This window comes from Poecilia reticulata, linkage group LG4 (assembly GCF_000633615.1).
Source record: "Poecilia reticulata strain Guanapo linkage group LG4, Guppy_female_1.0+MT, whole genome shotgun sequence".
NCBI lineage: Eukaryota > Metazoa > Chordata > Actinopteri > Cyprinodontiformes > Poeciliidae > Poecilia > Poecilia reticulata.
Window position 1 is genome coordinate 23,044,461 of NC_024334.1, and position 11,342 is coordinate 23,055,802.

The 11,342-nt window shown below is 39.7% G+C and overlaps 1 protein-coding gene across 10 annotated transcripts in view; it reads right to left on the reverse strand.

Annotated features, from left to right (window-relative positions):
• The window catches only part of celf5a (cugbp, Elav-like family member 5a), a 239,498-nt gene that overhangs the window by 103,748 nt on the left and 124,408 nt on the right, over positions 1 to 11,342 (reverse strand). For all 10 annotated transcript variants that reach the window (XM_008407185.2, XM_008407177.2, XM_017304382.1 and 7 more), the window contains exon 3: positions 6,659 to 6,707. In XM_008407185.2, coding sequence (XP_008405407.1) covers positions 6,659 to 6,707 — 49 coding nt within the window. The remainder of the gene's footprint in view (positions 1 to 6,658; positions 6,708 to 11,342) is intronic.

The window sequence follows — 11,342 nt, forward strand, 5'->3', positions numbered from 1 at the left end:
AGATTATGCATTTTCCAGCTAGCTAAACTCATTACATCATTAGTCTGGGTCTCTTCTTGTTCTTTGCCTTGTCAGCATGTTTGGTGTTGGTATTATCATTAGTCGTTTGTTAGATAAGGCTAATTGATCTCCACCTACCCTGCATATTACTGAAATGTTGTGATCTACTTGTTCCACTGACTCTGCAAAACTGCTACATGCTCAGCACAATTTGACCCAGAGGAGCAAAGCGTATCCCTAAAGAAATTATTTCATCATCTCTTACTCCGTGTCTCTCATCCATAAAACCTAATTCCCCTCACCCCTCCTCTTTAAAAGATGCTACTTCATGCTGATGTGAGGGTAAATGTTTGCAGGCGGAGTGACCTGAACACCCCGGGCCGGTTCTGTGGAGTTAGCCGTCTGAACTCTTGGCAAGCGAAGGCTCGTGTATCTGTATTGTTTGTGTAAGAGCTCCACTATAGGGGATTTGGACAAGGCACACGGGCTCTGAATGTGGAACCCTGAGCTGGCCTCAGCATTGGATTAGTTCACCCTGATCCCCACCACCTCTGAACATGCTCCCTACTATTTCAAGATCTCTCCATTTATGCCCAGCCAAGCACATTGTGGCCAGTAATCTATAGTTCTCTTCTCTCCAAAGAGAAAAGATATACACCCCATCCCTCTCACTGGTTTAGCCATACTTTACTCTGTTTATTTTGCACTTGTTCTTTCTCTCTCCATCTCCTCCAGATAAATTCCCTTCCTTCACCTCTTTACTCTTGTCATTCCCCTTTCCTCTGCTCATCCCCCCCCCCCCTCACTCTAACTAACTCTCTCATTTTATTCCTCCTGACTTCTCTAAAGGGGATCAGTAGAGCTTACAGGCCTTCCTGCTTGGGTCATTACCGAGCTGCCCTGACACAAAAAGCTGCCTTTTTAGAGAAGGAAAAAAAACAGAAGCACACTTACCGATGTTTAATACACAGGGCTATGCTTTGTGTTTTCAAAAGATAAGTTTGTTATCAAAACCTTAACATACACCAGTAACAACAGCTGAAGCCCTGCTCTCTCAATTTCACACTTTCATCTCTTGCTGAGGATCTCCTCTTCTTTGTTTCATCACATCTCCGACGTGGAGAAAACCTGCTTGTTTATTTGATACACTCAGACGTACGATCCAACAAAACATTGCCGATAGGCCGACAGTTCTGAACACAAGTCTGGTATAAAAAAAAGAAACTAAGAAAATCAATCCAGTGAGTAAATGCAATCCCAGTTTATGGAAATGTACAGTAGAGTGCCGGCCATATTTACTGGGACACCCATTATAAATGTGTAAAAAGCTCTATAATCAATACTTATTTTATTGCAGTAGTATAATCTCACTGAAAAATACATCAGTCCAACTTTTAGACCGAGTATATGTAAGTGATTTATAACTTTTATAATTGTCGATACCACTAATATCCATCTGTTAACTGCTCCAGCTCGTTCTTGCTGGGCCGATGGGGGCATTGGGTGTGCCTGTCTTCAGCAGACATTTGTACAACCTGGACAGATCGACATTCTATCAACAATAAAAAATTTAAAAAACTAAAAGACTCGCACACTTTTCATTATTTCTAAAGTGCATTTAGATACACAAATTAACCAAACATACAGTTGTAAAGTTGCACAGCACTGAGCACCTCCTTCAGTGTCAGGAGTGGCAAGGAGAGATTCAGAAGGTTTTTCCTTCCACCTGCTATTGGACAATACAACCGATTCCCCTGCAGCTGACCACTCACACACATAGGCTAAAACATACACATATGCAATACACACAGTTTTCTGTTGAGTGCTATTAAGCACAGTGTGTATGAATGGATGGACATCTTTTTTTCCCCCAAATGTGCTTTTCTTCCATAGGTCTTAAGAATGTTGGTATGCAACACATCAAAGACTTTTTTTGAATACCAGAAAATAAATCATAAAAACCAAGCTCTGGTGGACTCTTATGGATAACTGGAAATTGGTCATCACTGAGCCTTTCAGAGGGGAAATGGTCCAAATCATTTGCCCAGATCAACAGAAATGGTTCAACAGGCTCAAAATCAACCCTCTTTTGTTGTTATCTCAGTCCGAGCAAAAATAGAAAACCTGTAGAAACGAGTAGAAAACCTGTGATGTGAGCTAAAGTGAAAGCAGATACAAGTGATCAACAAGAAATCTGGATGATCAAGAGAGATTACAGAGAGGAAGGAGATGGCTGATTGATTGATTGATTGATTGATTGATTGATTGATTGATTGATTGATTGATTGATTGATTGATTGATTGATCCAAGATCTCTCTTAATTATTCCCAAGCATGGGATGTCACCCCTATTGAATAAATGCATTCAAATAATACTATAATGGACTCTGTTATACGTTATTTGGATTAGTAACAAGTTTTCAGTTTGAGAATATGCAATTGCATCAAAAGACTAATTTATTGTAAGACTTTTTTTCCCCCAACATATCTTTACCAGGCGTTTCAATAAGTGTGGTACCATATAACCTGTAGTAAACATGTTCTTTTGTGTTCCCGTTCTCTTGTACATCAAACTTCCCACTGGGTGTGTTTGAACGAGGGAGAAGGCAAGTGCGTGTGCATGTGTGTGTCGGAGCCAAATGTACTGCATGTGTTTGTCTGTTTGTCCTTTCTGTGTGGGTGTGTGTGCGTGGGCGGCAGGCCTGCCTTGAAAATGCCAGAGCCTGTTTCTAATCCAGGCCTCCTCAGTGGGTTGCAGCTCTCGCTGTGCCAGGCAGGCCTGCTGTAACACCAACAGAGCCCCAGCTGACAGCTAGTCTGCTCTTGTTTCTGCCTTCTGAACAATCTCTAAGCTAAAAAAAAAAAAAAAAAACCCTAACAATGGGTTAAGCTGGAAAATGAGCAAAGCCAAGAAACGCAGAGGAAAAAAGCAAATGCTCAGAAAAACCATTTAGCCTGTCAGCAGGATAGGTCTTGAACTGAGAAAATATGATAAAAATACAAAATCATCAGTCTATAAAAGGAAACAAAAGGAGGCAGGTAGTAATGGCGAGCTGCTGAGGGATATGTGGGTTTTGGTAGCAGGTTCGGGATGAAATCAGAGTGGTTAAATCTGATTCATCCTCTGTGAGGACGCCAGGCTCTCTAAGGAGGTGGTGAACGGCGCTTCAAAAATGAACTATCAGCTGCTGTCAGTGCCAGTCATCAGTGCCATGTGTGATGGAAAATCAATCTATATCATATCAGAGGACCTGTGAGGAGAAAATGAGAAAGACAGGTCCCTGCTGCCTCCTCGCTGTGTCTCTTTAAATGTCTGCCCAACAGAAGCATCCCAGAAAGGCCCGCGTCACTGGTGACGGAGACGCTCGCCATGCTGGTGGCTCAATGTGTAACGGCTGCTGTTCTGCTAGATTAGGTAGGTGATTGGCCATTAATATTCATTTCACAGTGTGTCTTTGTTAGGTTGCAGCAAGGGCTGCCGGAGTGTTTGGATAGATTTACTCTACCATGTATATTTCCCATTAATTCCAACAGAAAAGATTAGTTCCCCATGTTGATTCTTTAGATGCGCTGTCATAGTTTCCCTATTTTCCACATATTGATAACATATCTAGGAGTCGCATGTTTGTTATATATATATATATATATATATATATATATATATATATAAGAAGTATGAGGAACATGTTCTGCTGTCCTCCAATTTGATGATTGGACAAATTTACGTTTCCACGGCGACTACATCCGGTAATACCCCGATCCCGCCTGGCCCTGTCTGGTTTTAATAACATTCGAGAGTTCCTCCAGGAGAAATGATGGTCTAGCAGGCATAAAAATCCCAGTAACAGGTCCATCCCTAATGGACAGCAGACTGGCACAGGTGATCTGAACTGCCTTCGCCATAATGAGATTAAGGGACTAATTAGTCTGACTGTGTGTTTAGCTGTGACAGCGTTCGCTCAGGAATATATGCCCCCTATCGGACTAGCAGTGTGGCCCCTGAGAGAATAGGCCAGACTGAGTGTGTCCCCAGTGTCTTTCCCTCTGCTGTACTGAGAGGCTAATTAATATCTTTCTGCATTTGCTCTCCCAGCTCCTGTGTTCCATGCTGAGCTTTAGTCCTGCAGTTATTGGTTTAGATTCTGCTACTGGCAGCTGAATAAGTGTCAAAAAACAAAAAACTGGGCAGTTTAGACGGGGAAATATTGCAATAATTAATCATCAACACAAGAATTACAGCAAATGAGCAGCTATAGCTTGTAAAAGTAGACCGTGGAGAAGCATCAACATAATCATCTGCTTCAAGCTACAAAAGCAGCTGAAGACGAACAAGCTAAATTATGTTTTCCAATGACTATGAAAGGAAGTCAGGCCTGCCGTTCAGAAGCAAAATGAGAACTGGAGATTTAAAGTCACAATCAATTTAGAGATGCACCAAAATATATATATATATTTTTTTGGTAAAACACACTAGTGCTTACTGGTCACGGTAACACCTAGTGAAGACGCCATACCGTCAGCTATTGTCAGGGAGGCATTTAAAATTGAAATCAGAAGTAGACAGAACAATTTTCACTGTGGATTGTCAAGATCTGCCTTCAGTTCATACACGCTGCAAGAGAGTGACCGAGAGCAAGACTTCAGAGGATATCAGGGAGCCTGAATGGGCTCTGGTATATCCTCGCAACTTCTATGCATCTGTTATGCTACATGTTAAATCTGGATGTATTGGCAGCTTTCTTGGTCTTAGAGTTAGTGTATAAATTACAATTTTCTGAAAACAAATATGTAAATATAGGGAGACTGCTGATATACTACTGCTAACTGCACTAATCAACTTCATAACCTTTTTCTCCTTTTCAGTTTTTAGTAAATTATTCATAGATCTACAAAGATTTTTAGTTCTCAAAGAGAAATTAGAGTCTGCTAGAGCTGATGGGTCAGCAGGTTTAAGATCAGATTGGAAACTGGCCACCAAATTCTGATCAGTGCAAATAAATCCATCTCCCCTTGCGCACTCTGTGCATCACCCTTTTATCTCCACCTCCTAACATGTTAAAGTCGTGCCTCCGTTTGATCGCCCCCTTGGCACCACTCTGACCTGTTCATTTAGAATGATGTGTAACTCTCAGGTTTGCTCGAACACTCATTTGTTCCTCGGTGCAGTACCAGCTGCTGGGGCCAGTAAGGGACCCCATACTGACCACCATGCCCTGGGAGCCCTAAAACCGGCCACTCTCAAGCAAGTAAAGAGACAGCTGAGTGTCATTGTTAATGTGGACACACAGCACCACAATGGCAAAATCAATGGACCTATAGGGGACATCAATCTTGACAGCATGAGACCCCTTTTGCTCGTCTCACTACTCTTCTAAAGCTCCAAATGAATGGCTACCAGGAGAGCGGGAGAGAAAGAAAGAGGAACGGGATGGAGAGAAAGAAAGAAAGCTTGAGGCACTGACAGTGATCTTTCACTGGCCTTTCCTCCATTCATCCCAGGGGGGTTTGCTGTCCTTTGAAGATTGTGTGCATCTGACCGACAGCCAAATGGCCAGCCATCCTAATTCACCCAAAACAGGCAGAGGTTTTTAGGTAAAGCCTCAGAAGTGCAGCACAGCAGCTGTATGTGTTTGGCATCATTTTTGCATTTTTCCATTTCCTTTTTTTTCTCCCTCTGTTTTTCCACTTCCAAAATTTTTAATTTGCACTGGGATGAGATGGACTGGAAACAGTATTCCTCCTTTAAATAACAAAAAAAGAGACACTTGCTTTGTTTGCTGGGAGACACATGAGATATTTACACAAACAACAACAAAAAAAATTAACAGTGAGGTTCATTGTCTCTGCCACCGACTTGAAGGATAGCTGCTCAAAACATTAACATATATGCAGATAGGCAGCGAGTAAACGAAAGCCTCCAAAAACAGGAGAGATCAAAGACAACAGAATTAAGGCCAAGTAATGAGGATGTTGGCAAGCGCTTTGCAAATTTATTGATTGTTTGGCAAGCTTTAAATGTTGCTGCTCCATTTTCTCTGTGCCTATAACTGTACCCTCACAAATCAAGTGGGGTGGGCTTTAACAAGGCCCTGGTGTGGAAATGATTTTAGGCGAGAGACTAATCACAATCTCATTTACACTTAAACAATAATGTATTTGAAGGAAGAGGGAGCGGGAGAGACATGGGCAGTCGGGGGAGCCAATCACAGCCCCACATCTCCTCAATAACCTATTCTCTAATCAATTACAGGCATTAAAGCGGGAAGCTGAACAAGACTACAGGAGATTAATTCTCAATTCAAAAGGATTTGAACCAGAAACAAACAACAACAAAAAAGATCAAGAAAGATGACAAATATAGATTGGAAACGAGATGCCATCAAATCTGCTTGCGTTTAATGTCACATAATCTGTTTAGTGTACATTCAGACACAGTTTGATTCGTCGTTCAGGATTGAGTTGCTACCATTTATGAACAGCATGAGGGATAAAAAGGTTTGGGACAAAAAATAAATAAAAATACTGGTTGAGGGAAATATTGCAGACAGAGCAGCGGAACGGATGAGGTCGGAAAGGGAAGTGAGAAATTATTCCGCTTAAATAGGATGGAGAGGAAAAAGAGGGAGATGAAAAATGATGAAGAAAAGAAGACAACTACCTCCACGGCTCTCGCTGTCTGCCGGTTTCACCTGGATGGGGCGGGTCATCTGGAGTGGACGAAAGACAAAGCAACAGAGAGGTTAGCGTCTTTGCTACAAGCTACAAGAAAGTCAGGGTTCTCTCAAAACAGATCAAAACTTCTTGGCAGAGGGTGGAAACCAACACTCCAGCATCCTTCATTAATGCAATTCAGTTTAACAAAAACAGCCTGGCCCCTTCTGTCTTCTATGCAGAAGGTGTGTTGTGCGTGTGTGGAGGCCACATCTGTCCATTCTGAGGTTTTTCTCAGCAGCTGCAAGGGATACATATGTGTGTCTAAGAGAAAGAGGCCAAGACAGTCCTAATAAAAGTGAATCCAGCCACAGGAGGAGAGAGATCAATGCGGGCCTATTGATCCAGGCCCTTGGGCTGTGGAGAGTGTCTGGCTGGGAAGAATTCTCTGGTTAGGAGGCTCACTCTAATCCACTGGACCCTGATAAGAATGGCATTGCCTGGATTAGATGCCTGTGTCATCACAGCCTTTGTGTCACGCTCTTCTCCTTCCCCAATATTACCTCTTTCTTTTCTCATTATTGCTGCTCAAGCCAAACACTTTCTCTATACTTGTTGGGTCCTGTTTGTTTGGAGGAAAATGTAAAATGATGAATGATGAGCTATCCTTCGAACATGTCTGTCTTTCTTTTACCGGTGGAAGATTTTTAAATTATATTTTCTCATTATGTTTGTACTTACAAGGCGGTCTTGCTTTTGTGACGACGTAATCAAAGTCTTGTGAATGTGTTAGCAAAATTTATACTTGGAATGTAAAACCCAAGAAAGACCAAATACCCAATACTCTCACAGTTTGAATCTCTAGCTTCAAGATGTTTTATGAGGATTTTATGTGATAGATGAAACAAAGTTGTTGGGTGGATTTTTTTTCTACCATATAAAATCCTAATAAAACAGATTGAGGTTTATGGCTTTGACATGACAAAATGTGGAAAGTTCAAGAAGTATAAACACTTTTGTAAGGCATTATATTTCAGCACTGTTTTATTTAAACAAAAGAAAACCATCATAAGGCCTTCAGAGTAAAACCATTTTAAAGAAATTACCAAGAGACAGTTTTTCTTTAACCACATATGTACATTTGACCCATCTTCCCATGGTGTCTTTTTTTTTTTTTTTTTTTTTTAAGTTCAATTCCTGAACGAGGATGAAAAGGTCAGATTTAAAGACGGGGCAATCCAATAAAAGCATGACATGTTCAAGGAGAAACACCATAATGGGATTTTAAAATGTCTTAATAACATGGTGATGTATGGGGGAACTGGGCCAGGCCCAATTCATTAAGTGCTAAATGTATCAATTTTCACCTTGAGGAACCGAGTAACCTTCCTTTGCTGAAATTATTCCATAAATTTGCCCACTGTAAATAATAACTAGCACCAGTTAAGACTTTGTGGGAATGTAAGGAGGATGTTGCAGGCTTTGTGAGAGTTGAGGTTTCAGCTTCTTGTTTCTTGAGTGGCTCCTTGTCTGCAAGTGCTTTTTCTTCCCTTGTACAACATAAGCTAAGTAATTCTACAGTATGGTAATGCCAAGCCACAGGGTGCATCACTCCACAGCATGCACGGATAGATTACAGCATCACAACCGGATGCATGTTGAAAGCCTAAAAAAAAGCCTTCTCATATGGGAGAAAACAACACATTCATTTCAGACCTCTTTTCTATTCACACACAAAAAAATACTTCTCTGATGTGGACCTCGATTATTTAAATAGACAAAAATAGATTCAAAAATGCAAACTTGTTTAAGTTTGAATGTGTCAAGGAGGAACTGCTGCTCCTCCATGATAGCACAGACTCAGGCAGCTCCATGGGGCGACTGTGTGGGGGAGGAAACTCTCTCCAAAGCTAGTTACTGTTCAGCCTCCAACATGCCAGCTTAATGGTCTATTTATTTGCCCGAAAGCAATGCATTATGGTCCCGAACAGCTGATGGCTCTCAGTTCGTTAAATTTCCCTCAAACACATGGAGGGGGGGGAAACAAAAACATATTTCCTGTAGAAATAAAATGGACATTGTCTCCTCCTTTATATGTATTTTGTCACCGACACAGACAAGGTAGATCTAATTTAAATACATTAAGGACTACTTTCTCCAGGAAAGCGGCACAGTCAATGCGGTGTTACTTTTCACAAAAGCCGGGCTTATACACTAATGGAAAAAAAAAAACTTGACAAGAGTATGAAGTGCTTTCTCTAGAAACAATCAGTCAATATGGATATGGTCTTTGTATGTATTAATGTATTCACGAATTAAAAAATATAATAAAATATAAAGTATGCACACAAATAAAGATGAAAAAGGTAAAGAAAACTACAATTTTGCTCTGCTAACTACATCTATATAATTTTCTCTGTCAAATACACTTACAGTACTCCAAAAATCTTAAATTATAGTATATGAATTTGTGATTCAAGTACTTTCACCTTTCTATAGATTTTAAAATATGTGATTATATTTATCACCATTTTGATTTGGATTGTTCCTATTAAGATTTTACTCTCATCTATTTACTCAGTCTGGAATTCCTCAGAAGTTCACTGGCCATTTTATTGGGTACACACTTTAATAGTAAAGTGTTTGACCCCCCCTTTGCTGTAGGAAGTAATACTTTGTAAATAAACAAGGTATTGGAAATGTTCCTCAGATATATTGGTCCGTATTGACGTGAAAGAATCACATAATTGCTGCAACTTTTTGGCTGCATTTCTTGTTCTAAATGCTCTGACAGATTGAGGTGTGATGACAGCGAGCTAATTCTCATGTTCAATAAGCCAGGTTGAAATTATTTGAGTTGTTTAGTGATCATCAAAAGCTTTAATTCAAAGACACTTTAATACCCTTTTTTCTTTACTCTGATTGAGAATCAGAACTTGAAAAAGTCGTCTTCATCGGGCCTAGACTCCTGACACACTGACATACTGCTATGCTACGAGCCGAGTCAGTATTTTAAATACTGAGAAAGCCCCCAAAAAAGAGGTTGATGAGGGTACATTACATACGTTAGAGATTTTATAAGAAAAAAGTAGAGGAAAAAGAGAAAATAAAAATGATTAAAACAGTCAGATAATTGTTTAAAGCAAAATACAAGGTTTATGATAAGCTTTATGCTGAGCTTTCTGTCCTGTTTTAAATTGTATAATTTTAAGGTAAAACACAATGAGTAAAGTTGCATGCTGTAAAATATGGCGTTGAAATGAAAAAGAGACACTTTTCTTAAGAATAAAACACTGCAGTATTCAGTAATGTTGCCCTTTAGTCCATTTAAATCTCAAACACCAAAACCAGGTAGACATGAAAGAGAGCTAACCGTGTTGCTCTAAGGACTCAGAAGGGCTCAGTTCACAACCTTCAAATGAATCTACCTTTATTCTCAGAAAAAATACTTCTTGCTTTTTTTTTCTTCTTTTTGCTATGAGCCTTTCTCTTCCTCTATTTCCCACTCCACAAAGCTCTGCAGCTCCAAGGGCTTTGACAAATCTAAAGTTCCATATGCTTTTATTGAGCTGCCTCATTTGCCCAGTTAAGCCCCCAGTCAGTTGAATTAAGCTCTTAGCTCTAGCATGAAGCTTTTTCATATGGAGGGTCAGATAGAAACCCCAGGGCCTACAGTACATAATGTAGTGTGCAATCGTCCTGGAAGATCCAGCTGCTTTGTCTCTGTTCATTAATCTTTAAGACTGATGGTTGGCTATAGTGTTACTTTGGCTAGACATGGTTGATTGGGATCACCTAAATTGGATCTCTGTTCGACCAACATAGTGGCATTAAAACATATATAAGTTCTTAGAACTTTATTAAACTTCAGTATGAGGGTATCTAGCTGTTTTTTTAATATTGGAGCAACACTAAGTGGAGGGTTCTAGCCCTGATTGATGGCCCTTTGATTTCAAATTACAAAAATGCAAGTAGTATAAATAAGTATGTTGTGTTTACCATAGATGTTATCATAACACCTAAATAATGGCCTGTTTACCATTATATAGTTGTTATTGGCAGACATCTGACTAGAGATGCCTGCCAATTTCTAAGTGTGTATTCTGCAATAATAAAACCGACATAACAAAGATGGCAAACACATAAGCTTGTGTTACTTCGAACTAATAAAACTTCATATTCAAACATAATGATCAGTGTATTTTCATTGGTTACTGCTTTGAGTAAGCAGACTTTCATCCCCTGTTTTGAGTGGTTGTTGGTCCAAAGTCATTTCATTCTTTCTAAAAACAGGAAATAGAAAAAAAAACAACAAAAAAAACGACTGGTCTAACTATATCTTCCAAAATTCACAGGACTGACTGCATTTCAGTTATTCCTTACTGCATTTTTTTTCAATATCATTCATTAGTTTATCAGTTAGTGACTTTTCTTATTATCCCTTTCCTTTTCCTTGGACATTTAGTTGGATATTGCTAGCTGAGCAATAGTTTATTGGATTGGGTGTTTTAACTGTTTTGGAAAGGCGTGTATATTCTGTGTTTGTCTGCTTTTGCTGCTTGAGAACGACATGAATTTATTCCATACTTGTGCTATGATGCAACCTCATCAGGCTTGTATTTTAAAAACAACATCTGAAAAGGCTGAAAGTTGTTAAGCTAATGGTAACAGATTGTTAATTTATATATATA